Source organism: Gorilla gorilla, chromosome 3 (genome assembly GCF_029281585.2).
Source record: "Gorilla gorilla gorilla isolate KB3781 chromosome 3, NHGRI_mGorGor1-v2.1_pri, whole genome shotgun sequence".
NCBI classification, from domain to species: Eukaryota; Metazoa; Chordata; class Mammalia; order Primates; family Hominidae; genus Gorilla; species Gorilla gorilla.
The window spans coordinates 205,012,403-205,034,187 of record NC_073227.2 but is presented as its reverse complement, the minus strand read 5'-3'; the positions used below and the strand labels follow the sequence as shown (position 1 = coordinate 205,034,187).

The window sequence follows — 21,785 nt, the reverse complement described above, 5'->3', positions numbered from 1 at the left end:
CTCAGTGACTTTATTAAGGTGTGTAGAAAACAGTTTGTCACCTAGCTTCTAATCGAAGGGTAGTAAATATGAATGGGGTAAAATTAGCAATTGTTCTGTAGATTCTCTAACTGTATAACATGTATAGGTGATACATGTTTTCACGTAGAGAAAATTCTACTTAATATTAGTGGGGAGACATGCGGCTATTGTGTGAAGGTTGTCTCTTTAGAACAGTCTTTACCTTCTGCCATGACAAAGCATTTAACTTTAAGCACATAATGAAACAACTGAAAATCAACTTACTTCAAGAAATAATCCCAGTCATAAATTCTATATTCTGCACCCCAAGTTTAGAGATAGTAAAATATATTCTGTAGAGATACTGGTTCAACCATTTCATGAATATCTCTGTTTACCTTCAAACAAACAAAAAACTTTCAATATTATGCAGTGGAAGGTTTTCTAGTTAGAACCCATTAAACTACTCCCAATGTCTCCTTAGCAACTATCTCTTTAGTACGGCAGCTTCCTGTCTGTGGAAGCCCAGTGGCCCAGAGGGAAAGGAGAAAGGTTTAAATCGAGCATGTGAAAAGCAGGTAGGAGGCAGAGGCTACATAATGAGAAACAGTAGAACAGAAAGACACAGGCAAATACACCACACCTACCACCAAAAATTGTTCTCAACTTCTACCACGGATTACAGACCTTCTGTTTTGCTAGTCTGGTATCCACTACTGGGAACTCAAGAGGAAAAAAGAGTAGAACAGGAAAATGAAGAAAAAAAGGATAGTTAAAATAAATCGGAAAATAATATCTGATTTGAGATAAAAAATTATTTAGCAAAAATGATTTCTTAGAAAAGCCACTTAGTAGACTAGTGGTTTTCAGGCTGAGGCCCATGGCTCCCTGAGGTCTCAGAGGCTCCTCGAGGGATGGGGAGAGGGACTGGGGCCCATAGTCTCCACCGTCACCACAGCCATCTCTCAGCTCTGTGCAGACATTTAGACTTCCACACACGTGTTAACTTGGAAGAAAGGCTCCAAGACCAAAATAATAATGATGATAATAATAATAATAATGAACCAGCCCTTTAATAAATCACAAAGGCCTAATAGGGGACAAAGCAATTAATGATTCCCAGTTCCAGCTGTGTGATGCTCACTTCCAAAATTATCCAGGGATATAGTGAAAAGATCACAACGGAATTAATTTTAATTCTTAATAATTAAAATAAATATATGAAGTACATAATCCTATCTGAATCCATGTTAAAATTATAAGTATTGTAAAATCTTGGGAATCATAGCTGATGAGAAATGTCAATCTCTCAGTAGTATTTCTGCATCTCAGAGTCACCAATCTGGAGTAGAAGTTAGAAAGAGAATTAGGTCCCATGTTGCTCTTTGAGGAGAAGAAAGAGTTAAGAAGAAAAAAGGAAGTTGCACAGACTCTTGTTTGCTTTCTGAATCCCTGAACAACTCTAGAGCTTTGGGCATGAACACTGGGCACCACTAACTCTCGACTGTCAACCCTTTGCTGAACTAACACCTATTAACAAGAAGGAACTACAATTAAGACTGCCCAAATGGGCTCTGTCATTTCTGCAGGAGGAGAAATAAACATGGCACATGCTTTGATCTAACAGAGCACAGGCCCCTGCCCTCGCTGTGAGGGAAGAAATATTCCATTTCTTGGCAGTGAAAGGAAGGTGTGTGAGCCAGAGGGACAGGCTGCACAGAACAGTGGGATCCAAATGGCAACAAGCTTCTAGATCCATTGCAGAGGTTTTGAGATCTGCTATTATATTTTCACTACAGGGACCCCTATCTTAGCATCAATCAATTTACTCCCAACCCCTATCTTCCTCCCCCGCCCCCAGACTATTTATTCTACTCAAAAAGTTACTATTTTTGAAGGACTTAAAAAACATCCTTCTCTTAGCATGGGTGGCAATATGAACGTAGCAGAAAAAATACTGGAAATATTGGTTTTAATTAGATCAGACTGATGCAAGTTTGAGGGGAGGAGCCAACCCACCAGTCCAGATTGGTGATCTCTACAGGTGCAGAAACATTTTTTTCAATTCCTGAAAAAGAAGTCAGAAACAGATTGTTAACAATACAACTCATACAACTCTTAACCCTCATCCATAGAACTGAGACTACGAAATCAGAAACTTGTCAAGTTATGTGCATAAAGCCCCAGGCCCCACTAGGTGCATGTGTGTGCACAGAGACACCTCTCCCTACCGTGGGGAGTTGAATCCACTGTCCACTGTGATGCTGCTGCTGTCCATGCTGTCGAGCCGGGCTGAATGGGTGGCTCTCTGGTTGCTGCTGCTGTCGGTTTCTTTTGGGGCAAGAAGGGTGAGGTTCTTTTCAAATTTCCTCTGCAAGTCTCTTTCCTTCTCCCTCTCGAGGAGCCACTGCATGGTGCCTACGTCCTCTCTATTTTTCTCCTCCTCCGTGTTCTTGTTTGCCCCTTCCTCAGAGTCGTCATCATCAGAGACGTTGTAATAGTCAAAAGAGGCTTCCTGGTTCCCTCCTGACTCCTGCTGACGCTGGGAAGCAGGCATGGCTTGTGCCGCCGAGGTCCCCAGGGACGGTTCCAGTTTCTCACATCGGCCTGGCAATGTGTCAGCAGGTGTCTTCGGGTGAGATTTGAGGAGGGACAGGCTCGACTTGTGATAGCTGTTTACAGACAAGGTGCTGTGAAGAGGTTTGAACAGTGTGTCTTTGCTAAATATCTCTTTCCTCTTGTCCAAGCTGCTGGGCTCGGCACCATGGTGCTGGACGAGGCGTCCATTGGCGATCCCTTCAGCCACTCCTCCTGAAGCAGCTGGGCCCCCACCCGGCCCTTTTGGTGACTCCTCCTTGTGCCCCACAGGCTCCCTGGAGGAGTGGGGGACCTGCCTATCAGATGGGGAGAGCTTTTTCACCCCTTCTGCCAAAGTCAGAGTGTCATGGTCCTCCTTATTCTTTCCCAGAGGTGATGGTGCCGTGAGCACCGTCTCACTAGAGGTGTTGCACTGGAAATAGTCATCTGTGGCTGTTTTTGTTGGACAAGAGTTGAGTTCGCCATAGGGTGGCAAACTCTCAGGTGGTTTTCCTGGCTCCAAAAGGCTGCAAGCGCTGGACGGTTCCTTGCTGCCACTGACTATCTCTGGAATACACACCTCTTTATAGCTTGTGGACGAAATGTGAGCCCTTTGGAGACTAACGGTCTGTGCAGGCCTTAAAGTACTATCGTCAATGTAGGATTGGCTGGGGGTCTGGTCGTCTTGGCTGCAGCCTTCAGCAAGGTCTTCCGGCGTCCCTAGAGAAGAAGCACCCAGAGGGCCTTTGGAGTTATCCACCGACCTGGATCTCTCCTTGGCTTTGTTGGATCTCTCATTCCTGGACCTCCGGTCCTGTGTATGGCTGTGGCTTCGGTGCACTTTTGAGTGGGAGCTTCCCCTAGAAGGTTCAGGAAAAGGCATCTCAGTTCTCCTTTTAGCCAATTCACCAGACACATCCCATTCTGGTGTCATGGGGAAGTGGGACTCCAGCACGTTTGTGTTGCTGTGCATGATGAAGTTATCTCCTTTGTGTTCAATGATGAAGCAGCCCTCCCTGGGCACCCTGGTAAGAGGATCACAAAAGTCATACTCTCTTTCAGCTGGGATATCCAGATGTGAACCGTCGGAAGGGTCTCCTTTAGACACTCGTGTCTTGCTGTGAGACCGAGACTTTCCATGGGACTTCCGATGAGTCCTACTCTTTTTACTCCTTCCGCTGTGATGGGCAGAGGACCCGGCTTTACTCCTCTGGGCCTTTTCTTCTTCCAGTTTCTTCATGAGCGCGGTGTGCCGCATGACATTTTCCACGGTCAGGTCTGGGTTAATGCGCCTAATGATTTCCATCTCTACTTCCCGAGGGATCGTAGCTGGCGTGTCCTCGTCTCGCAGGGGCCACTCTTCAGGAGGAAACTGGGCAGAAAAATTGGCCAGCTGTTTGGTCTTGTCTTTTTTAAAACTTAACCGGAATAACTTTAGCCCGAATTTTTTTGACTGCTTTTCACTATCTTTAGGTTTTGAGAGAGTTTCTGTCTTATAGGAAAAATTTACAGTACTTTTGCTCTTTTCAGTGGGTGGCACCTGGCACAGAGAAGGGGGACAGTAAGGGTCTTTGCAGTCCTTGGCAGACTTCCTTTGCAGGGTGGGTGCATGCGTGCTGTGCACGTCTTCTCTGCAGCAGTGGCAAGAGTCGCAGTGGTTTCGGAGCAATGTCCTTTCCCTGACACAGCCTGAGGCAGAGGGCGTGATGGTCCCGGGTTGCGGAGAGGTGCACTGAGACCGGTCAGGTATCCTCTCGTCCAAATGGTACCATTTACTGTTAGTTCTTATGAGGGAAGGAGTTATGAAATAAGTCTGTGGGGTCACGATGAAGTAGCCATCTGGAGTTGGGTAGATCTTCCTCTCCCGTACCAGCGTGTTCAGCGTGTGCCGCAGAATTTCTTGGCTTGGCGTTGGAACACCTGAAAAAAAACAAAACAAAACAAAACAAAAACCCACTTGTGAGAATGAAGACAGAACATGTGGATTCCTGATTTCCAGGATCCTATTCATTCTGCCAAGATGCGAAGTACCATCACAGAGCTAGGATGCACAATTCAGACAAAGCTGTTCATTACGTTCAGTGCAAATCCTCGCCTTCTTGGGTAACTCCTAAATTACTACCCACAGAATGAGCAGATATAAAAGCTGGGAAGACAGAGATGGAAGTTAGGTGGAGTCAGGTTGCTACTGTTGTTACCTGTTGTTTCCTGTTTCCTGAACGAAACAGGAAAGACAGAATATTTTTAAATGAGAGAAAAATGAAAAATGCTTCCCATGATATGATATGAAAGTATAGAAAAGGCTTTTTCAATAAAAGCAACTAGAGAAGCAGAGTGAAAATACCTACCTTGATATTAAAAAACATATCTAACATATATGGAGGCTACCACAGAAGAGTTACTGTATGTGCTCATTGTTAAAGATTTTACTTAATAAACTTAATTTTGTGACATATAAAAGGGCAACTAGACTTGACTACTGTTTATGATTTACCCTTTAATTTTGGAGTCATTGCCTTCCATTTGGAAACTGACTGCAGCCCAGGTAAAATTCATGTAAGAATGTTCTCCTTTTTGGCGTCAGTCAGTAAGAAGAAGGTGGTTTTTCTAATTTCTAGCCAAAGAGCCCTAATAAATACATGAGTGAAGGCTTTGAAACTCTGTATCTTTTTGTCCAAAATTCCCATATTGGCTAGAATAGACACACCAGATGAAAATGATGAAAGCTTCTTTGTATGATTGATAATTGTTTTCAAAGGGTTTTTGTGCATGTTTATGCCTCATCTACCTTAAGAGACAGAATTAAGAGCATAAATTCTTAAGAGAGTTTAAGTTCCCCAGGCTCCAGCCCATTTACTTCATTTCTTGGGTATTCTCCATTTCTCAATGCCAGGCACATAAAGGGTGGTAATACTTAGAAGACTGACCTGAAATCGGTCAGCTTGAGTCATGTGAAACTGCCCATATTTAACCATCTGACTCACAAAAATGGCAGTTTCATGTGGTTCAACCAAACACAAATAAGGCAGTGTAAGGTGGAGACTAAAAGGCTGGGGCCGGGCTGCTGGATGGAAACCCTGCCCTGTCATTGTTAGCTGGTGTCACTGGTTGAATTACGCACTCCCCATCCCAATTTGTATGTTGAAATCCTAACTCCTAATACTCTTTTAAATATGACCCTATTTGGAGAAAGGGTCTTAGAGTCAGGTTAAAATGAGGTCGTTAGAGTGGTCTCTAATCGAATACGACTGATGTCCTTCTAAAAAGGGGAAAGCTGGAGACAGAAAGGCACAGAGGGAAGACAGTGTGAGGAGACACACAGAAGGTGGCCATCCGCAAGCCGAGGACAGGGGCCTCACAGCTCTCAGAAGGACAACCAATCCTGCTGAGATCGTGATTCTGGACCTCTGGCCTCCAGAACTGTAGGACAATACATGTTGGTTGGTTGAGCCATCTGCACTTTGTTACGGCAGTCCTAGCAAATGAAGACAGCTGGCACCACCTTAGGCAGCTCAGCCTCTCTGAGCCTCCATTCACTGTCATCAAAAGGTAGATAACAACGGTACCTGTAGCCACAGGGCTGAGGTGAAAGGAGTTTCGTGTGTGGAGCAGTGCCAGGCACACAGAGAGTGCTCAATAAACATTAGCTGGGAGTTAGTCTCCACTCTGGGTCGGGACCCACGGAAAACCAGATTGCCTTCAAACAACAATGTGCACCAACCTAGAACACCTGGGTCAGCTGAGATGCTTCAACTCCCCAAGTCCTTCCAAAGTAGGAAATAAAGGTATTAGAAATGGCCTGGAATTCTCAAGGGGAGAAAACCCGTGAATGCGTGGTAACATACACACCCATTTGTGTTACCATCTTCAGAAGGTATCTTTAGTGACCAAGGCGGAAAAGGTAGCATTGTTCATAGATAATGTATCAATATAATTATTTAATTTTTGTGTCGCATGGTTTCCTTTTAGTCTAATACTTTACTTCTGGCAAGCGAGCATTAGTTTTTATACGAATGATTTTAAGACCAATAATAACAAAATTTGTTTTTTAATTTTATAATACTTTCTGTACAAAATAGAAATGAATTTTTTCTTTTTTCCTTTTTTTTTTTTTTTGAGACAGGGTCTCACCCTTGCGCAGGCTGGAGTGCAGTGACAAGATCTCAGCTCACTGCAGCCTCAACTTCCCCAGGCTCAGGTGATCCTCCCACCTCAGTTTTTCGAGTAGCTGGGACTAATTTTTATATTTTTCGTAGAGATGGGGTTTCTCCATGTTGCCCCCCAGGTTGGTCTCGAACTCCTGGGCTCAAGTGATCTTCCCGCCTCTACCTCCCAAAGTACCTTCCACTGAATAACTTCAGGGGACACCACTGACACGGAATATACCTTCTGAGATGAGGGCACACCTCTGCACCGCAGTCTCGGGAATGATGCCCACTGTCATTGTTTGGCACAGCAATCAAGATAACAAGCCCATGTTTAAAACTGACCACATCTTAAATGGTAGCATACTTTTAGTCAACAATGTGACAAACTTTTTCAAAAACTCATAAGGTTCATTTGTAAGTATTCATGATTGACCAGTTTACCATGGCTCCTAATAAGCGAAAGCTGATGTATACGTCATAAAAATAGCTATTACTATAAAGCAAAAGTTTAATTTTATTATAGAATTTGCTGACTGTAGGCCTTCCAAATGATGATCTTAGGAAACTCATAAAGCTATTAATGTATAGAATTATGACTACAATGCAAACATCTTTACTTACCATTAAAAACAAGTTCTCTAGTAGTTCTCAAATGAAGGAATAAAAAGAAAAATAGAGAAAAATTTTTCTATTTCCATAGAGTATTTGTGCTTAAATTTTTTTATGTCTTGGGTTTCCAGGTATATCCATCAAATAATGTTTAATTTGATAATGCAAACTAGAAACATTCTTTGCCCCCTGTCCAAGCCATTTTCCATGCTGTGACCTGAGAGTTTTCAGACTTAACTGAAAGTTGCTTATGTTTATGATTATCATTGTATTATGAAGCCCTAATATACTGACTGATTGTCTGTGAAATTCAGGGTTCTGCCAGAAATCTGTAGGGTTGACCTGAGAAAGTGATGGTTGTGATGGATGTTTAACGTTTGCATATTCCACTACTTCCAAATTCGACTCCGAAAGTTCATCATGAGTTCAGATTGTGAGGGCTTAAAGAACAAAAATAAACTTTACATCCTAACAGGCCTGAACCTGATCTCTTCCACACCTTTACATTTTTCAAAGCAAAAATAACTATTTTAAAACACTGCATGACACTGTGGTCTACTTATACCTATGTATTGTTTTCTTTGTTGTTTTTTTGTTTTTTTTTGAGATATCGTCTCACTCTGTCACCCAAGCTGGAGTGCAGTGGCACAGTCTTGGCTCACTGAAACCTCCACCTCCCGGGTTCAAGTGATTATTGTACCTCAGCCACCGAGTAGCTCAGATTACAGGCGCGTGCCACACGCCCAGCTAATTTTTGTATTTTTTAGTAGAGACAGGGTTTCGTCATGTTGGCCACATTGGTCTCAAACTCCTGGCCTCAAGTGATCCGCCCACCTCGGCCTCCCAAATTGCTGGGATTACAGGTGTGAGCCACCACAATCAGCCCCTATGTATTGCTTTAGTCCTGCAAATCTGACAAACTGTCAGAACAGTGAGCACATGGACCTGTTCTGTATGTTAAACACTTTCAAGTGAAACGCTTTAATGAGCATCTTTAGATTATTCTTGTTTGTGAAGAACGCTGGCTGAAGAAGAATTCAGTAAGAGCCAACATAAGGAGATGAACGGGAGACAGAACACAGTGTACCTAATATTAACATTCTCCAGGAATCTCTAAAGTCAAGTTTAGCTCCATACCTGGCCTTATAGGGTCTAGCTCTATGTCCCTGAAGACCAGCCTTCCTCCTAGAAAGATTCAGTTGTAACGGTTTAACAGGTACCAGACCACCAGTTTAAATGATCATTCTGGATGAATGGATGCATAGTTATTTAGAAATACAAGAAGCAAGTATTATTCTTTATAAACCTTTTAAAAATATTCTTGATTCTATAATGGAAATTGATAGATAAAAGTTGTTGAGTTGGTTTTCAAAAATTCAGCCAACTTGTTTTTCTCACTTTTATAGAAAAGTGATAAAAAGGTTTAAGTTTTGATGTATCGGAATTTTTTTTTGTTTTTGTTTTTGAAACGGAGTCTCGCTCTGTCGCCCAGGCTGGAGTGCAGTGGCGTGATCTCAGCTCACTGAAAGCTCCGCCTCCTGGGTTCATGCCATTCTCCTGCCTCAGCCTCCCGAGTAGCTGGGACTACAGGGGCCCGCCACCATGCCCGGCTAATTTTTTTGTATTTTTAGTAGAGACGGGGTTTCACCGTGTTAGCCAGGATGGTCTCGATCTCCTGACCTTGTGATCCGCCCGCCTCGACCTCCCAAAGAGCTGGGATTACAGGCGTGAGCCACTGCGCCTGACCCAGAAATTTTTGCTGGAAGACTACTCACTAAAAACTTTCTTTAGAATATGGATGCCCAAAACAAGAAAAGAAGCCAAATTCTAGACTATACTTTTGATTTACAAAATATACATTAAATATGAGATCCAAATATTTTAATAATACTTAGGCTCAAAAACTTTATTTTTGAATAGTAAGATATAAAAGAACTAAATACTTTATTCTTACCTTTAAAAACAAAAAATATAAATATGATCTTTAAATCCCTTCAGAGTTTTAGCATTGTCATTAAAAATACAATTTTCAAGTAGAATTTAAAGGGTTAGATTTTCTAAAATATTTTCTTCTGCTGTAGCTTAACTGATAGTAAAAGACAGACAAAAAAAATCAAAGGAAGGAAGGGAAGGAAAGGAGAAAGGTAGCTAAGAAGAAAGGAAAGAAGGCAGGCAGGCAGGAAACAAACTTTCATTTTTTATGAAATACCAGTTTAAAATCTGGAGCTATTGCTGAACATAACTTTAAATAGTTACCACCATATCCTAGCCCAGGGGTCAGCAGACTTTCTCTGTAAAGAACCACATAGTAAATATTTTAGGCTTTTAGCCATATGACCTCCATTGCTACTACTCAACTCTGCCACCATCGCATAAGGAGCCAAAGACCATCCATGAGCAAATGGGCACGGCTGTGTTCCAATAAAACTTTATTTACAAAAACAGGTGGTGGGCCGCACTAGGCCTGCAGGTTAGCAAACTCCTGCGCTAGACCTGGGTTTGTATGGTGTCCTTGCAAACTTCTGAGGCTGACCAATGAGTCATCAGTGTCACACAGAAGAAAAAGCTCCTCAGTCTGTCTGAAAACCAGGGCCTTGGGATTTAAGTTCTCTTCCCATAAAAGCTAGCAAAACAGTTATTCTTTTAAGTACAAATGACCTATGGATTAATCCACAAAGCATTCCAAGTTAGTGATATTGTTATCAGCTGCTTGGCAGTGAGGAGCATTTTACTATTACACACTGGCTCTATGTTCTTTCCATTCTTTATTTTAGAGCCCAAAAATGGGTGGTACGTAACCAATTTCAGAAAAGCCGTGTGATTTCTCATGAAGCTATATAAAAATAAAAGGATTTAAAAAGCTGCTGGGTTGTTCAATGTCAGAAGTGGCTACGCACTCATAGGACAGAAAGCAGGTCCTTCCTCCAAGACCACTGTGTTTGCCAACACTATCTGTCCCCACTTAGGTGGCTCTCACCTGGGATTCTGTTTCTCTCACTACTAAAAGGAAAGGCGTTTGCCTAGGACTTAACAAAAAGAGATACGCAATCAGACAGTGAAGAATATTCAGAGATAATAAAACGCTAGAAATCTTAAAATAATTTGTATGTTGCAAGGGTGGGTTCATGTTAGAGATTTTGAACCATACACATATTATCAAAACACATTAATTAGAATATTGAAAAAGGAGGAAATATCACAAGGAGAGGGAGAAAACGTTTCTCGGGGACAAAAGGAGAAGCAGGGAGACCAATACAGTAGATAAGATCTCTCCTTAGCTTAGAATTCGTCCTCCCGTTCTCTTCCCATGTGTGGGGTGCACTTCCCCACACCTTGACTTTGAGTTTAGCAGGTTTGTGTTGGTGACTGCAGTGTTAATGGGCTGGCATGAACAAAGCTTGAAGGGCCTTCATGCCATGGGCTTGTGCTCTGGTGCCTCTGCCATCCCGCAAGTGAAGGAGATCTCCATTTGCCCCGTTTTCTAAATCGGATGGGTACAGATGGAGCAGAACTACCCTGCTGGGCCCCACCTGGCTCAGCTGACTCCTGGGGAACCCACAGAGGCATGAATGAAATCAACGCTTGTTGCCATAGGCCTTTGATGTTCTGTAGTTGTTTGTTACCCAGCATTTTTGTAGCAAAAGCTAACTGATACAATTAACAGCTTATATTTACTCAGATCTCTTCTAAGTTGAATGAAAAATATAGCAAACGTTCCCTTTTAATATAATCTCTATTTCAACCTAGAAACAGGCTGAGTCCACACCAAGTTGGCAAACTGGTAGCCCGATAATGTATTTCATTTGACTTGCATGTTGCCGGCACACAGACATTAAAACATATACACACACACAATTGTCAATATTTAAGGAAATGTAGAGATTTCACATAAGACCAAATTTCCAGATTCTCTTGAAACATGAGATTGGCAACTCTGGCAGGATCTCCATTTGGGGGTGGGGTGACAATATACTGGCTCTCTTGAAAGAGGGTCCTGCATTCTGCAGCTTGTCACCCTTCGTAATGCCTTCCAGCACTGAAAACGTCAAATGCCTCTCACACAGCAGCTGGGCTGTTGCCTCCTTTTTATAACATTTAAGAGAAAAGTAAATATTTTATTTTTTAAAATGAAATCCTAATTTATCAATATTATTTTCTTAAAACTCATCAAGCCATGACACAAATATGTAAGATATGTTAATTTTTGACATGACCCTTTCTGTAGTTTAACTCCCTAGGACTAAAGTTTTCAGCCATTGAACCCTCACGTTCATGTATTTAAAGATTAGTTTGCAAAGACTGACTGGAGTCCTGGTCACTCTTGCCAGATTCTTCATGGATTCTGAATTAATTTCTTCCTCTCGGCACAAATTTAAAAAGTATTACAGCTGAAGCAGTTAAGTTATTTTTTGATGTCATGCAGGTGCCTGAATTTTTAATTACAGAAGTAAGGAAAGCTTCGGGTCAGTTTTGGGGAAGAACGTTTTCCTATTCTCTTTAAACATGGGAAGAAGAGTCCATGTGAGTCCTAGAGTGACCACAGCACACCGCCACCTGGAAAGTGCTACGTTCCCGCCTCGTTACCTGGGAAGCACGTGGTCAGGTGCTCCATCAGTGCTTCTTGGGTGACAGGCTTTCTTGCCGAGTTCATTGCTGAGATGGCCAAGCAGAGGATCTCCCCGAGTGGAATAAACTGAGACTGACTGATGGGAGACATACTGATGGGTGATACATCACCTGCAGAAAGACAATTTTCAAGTGAGTGGTTCATTAAAAGACCCGGTCATCTGTCAGACACACACCTTCACGCGTCCACACCCCTCCCGCCTTCACGCGTCCATCCGGCCCTGGTCTGACGAACACAGTCAGCTCCGAACATAGCAGCTGCTTGCCAATTCCACTCTGAACACAGAAGCCACAGCCAATTCCACTCAGGTGGAAAGACTTCCACACGCAGTGGAAGCTCCTACTGCCTCAACAAATAAAACTTCCCTTTAACATCCGAGATCTCATTTAAATAGTCCTAGTACTGAAAGTCTTGCAACAACAGGCTTTTATTTCCGTTCTTATTAACTTGGAGCTGATTTATTTAATAACTGCCATTCATATCCCCACAAATTGCATTGGTGTAACTTGATGATTCATTCATCCAAACATTGAACGCGTTTATGTGTCTGCTGGGGGAACGGGAGCTGCAGAGACACAGTGCGCGCCTCTCCCCAGGCATCTCTGCCCTCAGTTTCTATTTAAGTGGAGAAGACAGACAAGTAGATCGAAGTTCGCAATGCTGCGTGGCAGGCGCACAAGAGAACAGAATAACACCTGGGTGCTGAGAGTCGAGGAAGGATAACACCTCTGGGAGGCGAGGGTGGGGCTCAGAAGCAGGAATTTCCAAGGTTCCACCAAGGAAGTGTAATCTGAACCCAGTGCTCAAGAGTAGGTGTGTCCCTGCGGGGCTGGGACCTATAAGCAGATGTTTTCTGGGGCACAGAAGCGAAGGGGGACAGGTAGGTAGGGACGACCATGAACAAAGAGCTGAGTGTCCAAGCTCTGCATTCTATGAGGGGTGGTGAGCCATGGAAGGCTAAAGGCAGGTGTGGATTTCAGAAAGATGACTGTGGTGGCCGTGGGGATGATGGCTGGAGGAGTGGGAGAAGGCAGATTACAATTCCCTCAGAGATTGTGGCCTCCTGCACACTAAAAGGGCCAGTGGAGGCAGGAGAGGCTGAAGACCCTGCATCGGAGGGGTGATGGACGGTGACTCCTGAGATGTCAACCTACAATGCAAATATCTGTCTTCATTTCTCAAGTCTTTATACCACAGTGCAGTCAGTGATTTTCAAGTGATGCTCCAAGGATCCCTAGAATTTCTTGGAATATTTCTGGGATGGAGGTGCCCCCAGTAGAAGCAGAGGCTGGGGGGGCAGGAAAGTTCGCTCCTGACACCTGGGTGCCACCTGTTTTATACCTGGGGTTCTCCAAGGTTGCATTTGAAAAGATGTCCTACACAAGGAGGACGGAAACTATCAACACAGTAGAACACAGAAGGGCTCACAGGGTCTGTTAAGTTTCTAATCTGATTTCCTAAATGTACTTACATAATCTAGCCTTTTTTGTTTCTGAAGCATGCTTGTAATAAGCTACCATGGTTGACCAAAACCGAGACTCAGGTCGGCCTGTGGCATTAAGCAACACCCTCCCCGACAAGGTGTCTGGCTGCTCTGAGGTGGACCAACCTCCTCACTGTCAGGCACTTAAAGCCATGCCCAGCCACAGTTCCTAGTTTGCAGGAGGAGTGCAGAGTCCCTATGGGGAAAAACTTGCTGCTTTGATGGGCTAGAAGAGAAATGGTTTGCTCGATGAAATCAGGCAGCAGGGCCTGGGACAAAGATCAGCACGTATGGGGAGAGTCCAACAGGTGCCTCGGACGAAGCAGCAGGACTCCAGTGCCCAAGGCCCAGGCCTCACCCCCTTCCCAAACCCAGCTCAGTTCAACGTCCCCCTTTCCCTGGACCACATGGGGCTCCCGTCAGCTCTCCTGCAGCTCCACTCTCTGCAAGATGGATATGAGGAGGATAAGACGTTGTCCCAGTGGCCAGAGGGAGACAGGAGTACCCACATCCAGAAAAGGAGGAAGGGAGAAAAATCAGCAGAAGCCAGGAACTGACCTAGCTTAGAAGCCACAAATTTCTGGGGCCTATGGGTCATAGGCATCATAAAGAGACACCCTCAGAAAAATTCTTGTAATATTTTGTGGGGCAGTAGCAGGCGAGACTGAGTGTGAACTTGGGGCCATTTTGGGGGATGTGAGTTTCATTCATTGGCTGGTGAAGCTCAGTTCATATTGGTAACTCAAAAATGACAGAATGATAGAATGACGTGGGCTGGGACCACCTCAGTGGGTAAGTTTCCAACGGCCTAGAACAATGTATTTAAATCTTAAAGAAAAGATTTGTCATATCCTGTTTTTCCCTGCAAAAAAAGCTGGGTTTTTTTGTTTGTTCATTTGTTTTTGTTTGTTTGTTTGTTTGCTTTTTTGAGACAGGGTCTAGCTCTGTGGCTCAGGCTGGAGTGAAATGGCACAATCATAGCTCACTGCAACCTTGAACTCAAGAGATCCTCCTACCTCAGCCTTCCAAATAGCTAGGACTACAGTCTGGCCACCTCTTAAAGCGCTGGGATTACAGCTGTGAGCCACCATGCCCAGCCCAAATGAAGTCTTACTCTAAAACCTAATGTGGGTTGGGCATGGTGGCTCACACCTATAATCCCAACACTTCTAGAGATCAAGGCAGGCAGATTGTTTTAGCCCAGGAGTTTGAGACCAGCCTGGGCAACATGATGAGACCCCATCTCTACAAAAAATACAAAAATTAGCCAGGCATGGTGGCACGCGCCTGTGGTCTCAGCTGCTTGGGAGGCTGAGCTGGGAAGATCGCTTAAGCCTGGGAGGTCAAGGCTACGGTGAGCCGAGATTGCGCCACTGCACTCCAGCCTGGGCAACAGAATGAGACCCCGTCTCTAAATCAATAAACACATAAGAAATGTGTAAGGATTGGCTGAGTGCTGATGCAAGCTGCAGCAGAGGTGGGAGTTGGGAAGTTCACCTGTTTGACTCTGCCCTCCGTACAGCAGGCCCTACAGCTCAGGCACAGACAGTCTGAGACACCGGCCTGTAGTTCCTTCTCTCTCACTCCACCTCCACTGGATAGGACAGGGGCACTGAGGCCGGCTTTCTTACAGAGGTGCTAAGTTAGCCATATGGACCTGAAAGTCACCTGGGATGATTTTTTTAAAGTCAGATGAAAAGGAAGATGGGATCAGCTGGCAAAGAGGGACAGGATCAATGCAGGTTCCAGAACCTCTGGACTTGGGTATCACTTGAGAGGTTAATACCTTCCAACATGTGCCTATTATATAACTAAGAACATCTCAGAAGATGAAAGATACAAAAATATTAAATATGATCCCCAAAATGCAGGCCGGACTATTTCCAGATTTTTGTATAGGTCATAAGAGGAAACTCGAACTCTCTGTAAAAAAGAAATGACTATTAGCAAAATTAACTGCTTTGGTTTAGGTCATGCTTGTCCTTATGGGTTTAGCTGAAACAATTTGTTTGGTTTCACTGCCATATTCTCAGTTAATTTCTTTTCATTCATTGCAGCCAACTCCAAGAGGCAGCATGCTTTAAGTGTGTCTGAATGGCATTTACTTTGGAAAAGCTCAGTTTCACTATAATAATGAATATGGGCAATAACTTTTAACTCAGAATGTAGAACAAAATGGAATTTGGATGTTCTAAGTAACTATCTCCACCTCATCTCATTTTTGTGCTGCACTAAGATATATTACTTTCAACTCCTTTCCCATCCCCAATCCCATCAGCAATCCTGTCTACTCCCAAATGCTTCCTGGTCTGTCCCCTGGATTCTATCCCTGGAGCTCCCTTAAACTGCCATCATCTCTCACCTGGTCCTTCATAAGAACTTGATGATGTTCAGCCTTCCCTCCTGCCTCCAACACTCCCCTCTCCACAGAGCAGCCAAGGTCCTCTTAGGAAAACAAAAAACACACCACTTCCCTGCATAAAATCCTCCAGGGACTGCCTACTGCACTTAGAAGAGAAGCTGAACTCCTTGGTAGGCCTACAAGGGCCCACGTGGCCTGAGCCTGTCCACCCTATGCTAGGACCACTCCCACCTCCATCCTTACTTGCCACTCACGACCTCCTCTGTTCTTTGAACATGTCAGGCATTTCCTCAACTCAGGGCCTTTGTATTTTTTGTGCCCTTGGCCTGGGATGCTCCTTGGGTTGACCTTTCAAGACTGGCTTTTCATGCTTTAGGTCTCAATTCAAATGGCACCTCATCAGAAAGCCCTAACCTGACTGTCTGGTCTACTGCCATTCCATCACAGCCGAGTTTACTGTCTTCTCTCCCTGCATGTGTGCATGTGCGTTTGGTTCACTGGTTTACTGTCTGTCTCACCCACTTGAATGTAAGCTCCATGACGAAGGCAACGTGAATGCCACATTCCCAGCACCTAGAATGATGCAGTGCTTACCCAACAAATATTTGCTGAATGAATGAATATCCATTTTTAACATGATAATCTAAGGAATTTCTTAGTCATCTTAAAGGACTGTAATTTTATTAATATTTTTGCTAAGTAATAGCAAACAAAAAGAGAACAAGTAAGTTTACCCATGCAATTTCTAAGACTCCCCCAATTAACTGCATGAGAAATAGGCCTCCAAACATAGCAGTTACTATAGAAAAATAACTTTATAATACAACTATTATATAGCAATAAGAAATTAAAAATTAATAAAAATGAGTAAATTTTTTTAAAGAATAATTATATATTAAGTGAAGTTTAGAACATGCATTTAAGATCTGTATTAAAGGAATCACAGGTATCTCTCAACACAACATAAACATTATTCAAGTTTACCATAATCTTCTGTGGATCTTATACAAACCTGCTTAACGAGCCAACTAGTCATTTTTAAGATATGCTACTAGAAAATTCTTCCAACTACTGGACCACATTTATTTATTCAAAGAAGAAAAAAAGAGAATGTAAGTACTGCTAAAATATTGTTGGTCACGATAATCTACATAATCTACAGAAACTACCATATTTTGCATGAAATGTGGATTATAATTTACTTGTCTATAATTTATAGGATGGATTTTTCCATCGTCAGAATTAGTTCAGAACACATTCATAACGACAACTCATCTTAAAGCACATTGGCACTTTGTCAGCTAAAAAATTCTTTCTAAACTGCTATAATTCTGTCCTATTGTTCTAAAAAAGGAGTAGATAGATTTTAGTTCAGCTTTATTTTCTTTCAAACATCCATTTAAGTACAGTCCTCAGAGGACTTTTGTCAAATCTAGGCTATTTCAGATAAAACCAAACTCAGTGCCTTGGACAGAGGAAGCATTCCATAGATTTTTAAGCGAGCTTAAAATGTGAAAAGACATGAAAATATTACAATTGTAAGTAAACTTCTGTTTTAAGAGTATTTAACATTTAAAATGCATGAGTGAAAATGTGGACACTGCTTTCATGTGAGGTCATTGTCAGCTGACTGGCATGAAGAGAAAGAGTAGCCGGGTGGATGATGAGGGGCATGGAAGATGGACCCCCTCCAGGAGAGGCGGAACAGCCCAGCCAGCACGGGGGTGCAGCATGCTGAGCCCAGGCAGCCTGGGGAGCTGAGCCTGGGGAGCTGCGGCAGGTTCAGGCTCCCCTGGGGCAGGCTGGTGGTGAGATACAGAGAAAAAAGGGGCCAGATCCTGGTTGACAAGAAGGCTTAGATCTTATTCTTGACGGTGACGAGGCACTGCCCATGTTTTCATACAGACAAATCACATGATATGCTTGTATGAGAAAATCACTCTTGTGCAACTCTGGAGAAAGAGCTGGTGACTCCTAAAATCACTCGCACAATGGACAACAGGCAGATGTCCTGCAGACGCCAACCTGCTCTTGGATTGTCTACAGCTAGTCACTCCTACCTCAGGAAATAGCTTTATCAAGCGCATCCATTTTCACTATTTAAATCCCTCTATCTATTTTCCCCTTCCAACTTTTGGCCCATTACTTTAGTTGGAGTTATTTTAAAAAAAACTCTCTCTCACATAATTCATCCTTTCAAGAAATATCTGAATGCCTATTTTACATCAAATACCTTTAAGCACTCAAGTTCCAAAACTGTTCTTATCTCGGTTCTATTTGTGCAAAAAAAAAAAAAAAAAGGACTAAAATAAAGCCCTGTCCTTTATAAGTGGCATTTTCACTTTTTGCAGTCATTAATTGAGGTTCCAGGAACTTCTCAGCCTGTGCGCACACAGGAGACCAGCACCGCTCCTGGGATATGACTTTCACAACAGCTTACACCTGCTCCTTCCTGGGTGACATCCGTAGCTTTCCAAAAGATACCTGCTACAAAAGCCAACATAAAACTATGTCATTTCATCTTAAAGCACCCATCCTCATACAACTGTGTAAGAAAAGGAAAGCCAGAATTTCCCCAGGCAAACTGCATCACAGTAAACAGCCTGGAAAGTACCAGCCTCCATCCTCTATCTTAGCTCTCTTTAAATAATTTTTTTTCAAGCACCAACATTCCATATGAATTATCCTGTTTTCCTTTTAAGGTACTATTTTTCATTGCAAGTGTTAATGTAATCTATTCTCTGGGTTGAAGAGTTATCTTTGACATTAATGAAATTCTTGTACCAAAACAACCCACTTACGAATGTGGTTCTGAAACTGTACTAGTTTATAATTGAGAAATTCCCAATATAAAAAAAGCATTCAAGAGATATTTTGATAAGTACCCAGTCTCTTAAAACAAAATACAATTATCCGCTCTGTGCCTGTTTCCTCATCTGTAAAATGAGAGTTTGGATGAAATGATTTCAAAGATTCCTTCAGCCTCCTAAATCCTGTGATCCTATATTAATGCAGCAGAATTCTGGCATAAAAGCATCGTATAGTACGGGTGTCTAGCTCTGTTTCCATCACGCTGGGGACACTATTTTAACACTCATCTGATCTGAAAAAGTTGGGCTTTAATTTTCAAAGAAATGGCTCCACATACTGGCTAATAATTTTTTCTTTCCTTACAATAAAGGCTTCATCATTTTCTCTTTCTAAATTCAAAGTCTTGCTCAGCTTTGTTCCTCAGGACTAATGTGTGCCCCTTTTGTTCTCTGTACTGCCAAAATTAACACGCAAGTTAAAATTACGGATGCCAATAAAATTACCACAAGTAGTGGATACCGTGATTCCTCATAAAAATAGTCAAACATGTCTATAAAATGCACTATGGGCATGGGGACAACACAACTCTATTCCTCTCAACACACTCTTCAGAAAACGATTCTTTCACCAAGTTTTATCTTAAATGCCCTTGGGCTTGGGGAAATCACCCGCTTTCTGGGGTTACAGTCAAGTGAACAACTTCTCGGATGCAGCGCCTCAGACAAATCTTGTCTTTTACAATTTAATTCAATTTATTAACCCCAATTTTATGTATTAATGCTGTTTGGCTCTTTTAACAGAAGGCCTACTACAATATTTTTTAAAAAGCTGTTCTAAAAAAAACCCACATACTTCTTTCCTATGCGCTCTCTTGAAGACCACAGCACCCATCCCGTGGGGGCAGAGCAGACGGCTCCCATTACCTCACATGCTCCTGCGTTTTAAGCAGCTTTCCTTTGAAACCAGATGACTATTCTTGACTTTCGAATGTTTGTATTTGACATTCAGAAGAAAACTGGCAATGAAAAGGCACTTTTACTAGTTTACTGTAGGTTTGTTTCAAATGCCACCGATTTCAAAAGTTGAAGGCTGAGCCCGATGGCAATAGTCAACTGAAGGAAACAGCATAAAAAAGGAATTTTAGAATAGTTAGAGATTCTATAACAACTTTAAAAATGTTTCCTAATGCTTTACTTCAACACTTAATGGGTATCTTAAAGCAGGTCCAATTCCTAAGCTATTATTTGAGTAAATCATTTTAATCAAAAGAGAGCGTAAACAGAAGACACTCATTAATCATACTGAAATACTGGTGTCCATTAGCTATTACTTACTAAGAAACTTCTAATGGGAATAAAGTTAAACAAGAGTAACCACGGTGGCCAAGGGCACCCAAAAGAATGAGTTAACGTCCCCCACATCACCCGGGCCTTTGTGCTGACCAGTCTGTCTAATGCCACTATGTGAAGTAACGAATTAATTGGCTCATTAGTCTACAGAAGAAGCTCATGATCCTCCCAGTCCGCAACCTTTCGTTAGTCACATTAGCTATTGCTCTTGTTACTGAGATTTGACTACAGGTAAAAGCTTATCACAGAATAAGTAGAGACAGATAAGGCAGAAAGGGTAGAGCATCGGGCAGAAAGGGGCCATCCTCGTGGGCAGGGGTGGGTGAGAGCACCCTGGCCAAGAGCCACCTTCCCCACCGCCAGAGGTGATTCCTGACGTCTCTGATAGGAACAACTAACACTTCTGTTGGACCATTTAGCTATTTGCAATAGATGCATAGCAGAAAAGGTAGGATGGAGTATGAGCCCTGGGACCAATCAGGTTAATTTCGTAATTAACGCCTTTGCTAAGGCTCCACACTATAACCCATCAGCTATGTCCAGGGTGGTGTGTGTTAGGCACATGGAATAAAACCTAGCCGAATGCTTTTACACGGCAGGTCCTCAAATGCTTGTAGAATCAAAAGGTCCTACGTACATAAACAAGAAGAGGCAAGGCCCTGCTACCTTACAAGATGTTTTCCAACACCAGCTGCCACTTGTGCTCCAGTCCTTCAACCAGAATGAAGTGAAAGCCACTTACCAACAAGGATAAAATTATGATGAAATACCAGTCCTAGATGATAACAATTAGTAAGATTTCCCAGATGTCCTGAAATTCTGTAAAGCACCTGACCAACAAGAGCACCTAAGTAATATGATGTCTTCCTGTTCCTTAAGTGCATCACATAAGAAAGAATATAAATTCCTATTTTAAGCCACCCTGTACTTCTCTTTCATGTTCATTCTGCAGCATAACCTGGCCTAACACTAGACATTAGATGCTCCAGTTTCCACTGATGATATTTCCCAACTTCAGCTTAATAAATCATCTAACAACTCTAGGTCACACATTCACTTTCCCTCTTTTTAAGTTAGAATCACTATAGCTATTTCTCAGTCTTTGTATTCTCTGCTTCATCAGTTTAGGGATGACAACTGTAGTGGGACTGATTTCTGTAAAATACAATTGTAATAGGACAGGAAGGCCTAATTAAATAAACTACAAATATGGACAGGTTGACAGTTCCCAAATTACAACAAAATTGTACCGATTGACTGCTACCAACCAACCCCCCTAAAACCGAACACCCTTCTACCCCTTCCAACTGCCATGGAGGTCATTATGAAAGGACTACGTCAGAATTCAGAGGCATGAAAGAAAGGATAGGGGATCAGATCAGATACACAGAGGAAACGTCTAAGTCGCTGTACAATTAAGTAACTTTTCTCTCTTCAATTCAGCATTACAAGATGGTGGTAAAAGCCATGGGCTTTGTAGTCAAAACTTTAGGTTCAGAGCCCAGTTCTGCTCCTCACTGGTTGTGTGATTTGGGACAAATTATTTAATTTTTTGAGTTTCAATTTTTTCTTTTGTAAAGTATACATAATGATGTTTACCTTGTAGACTCACTGATGGGATTAAATGAGATAATGGATGTTGAGTGCTTACCCTGTCCCTGAGACCTAATACATGTTTAATAAATAGTAGCTAGTATTAAAAATATCTTCCCTGGCCGGGCGTGGTGGCTCATGCTTGTAATCCCAGCACTTTGGGAGGTCGAGGTGGGTGGATCAGGTCAGGAGTTCAAGACCAGCCTGGCCAACATGGAGAAACCCC

At 42.6% G+C, this 21,785-nt stretch overlaps 1 protein-coding gene across 7 annotated transcripts in view; it reads right to left on the bottom strand.

Annotated features, from left to right (window-relative positions):
• The window catches only part of STOX2 (storkhead box 2), a 225,007-nt gene that overhangs the window by 9,883 nt on the left and 193,339 nt on the right, over positions 1–21,785 (bottom strand). For 5 of the 7 annotated variants that reach the window (XM_055384868.2, XM_019025790.4, XM_055384871.2 and 2 more), the window contains 2 exons: positions 11,919–12,071; positions 2,232–4,497 (listed from right to left, as the gene is read on the bottom strand). In XM_055384868.2, the coding sequence (XP_055240843.2) occupies positions 2,232–4,497; positions 11,919–12,071 (2,419 nt within the window). Of the gene's footprint in view, positions 1–2,019; positions 2,069–2,227; positions 4,498–11,918; positions 12,072–21,785 lie in introns of those variants that run through there. The other 2 variants (XM_055384869.2, XM_055384870.2) reach the window with 2 other exon arrangements.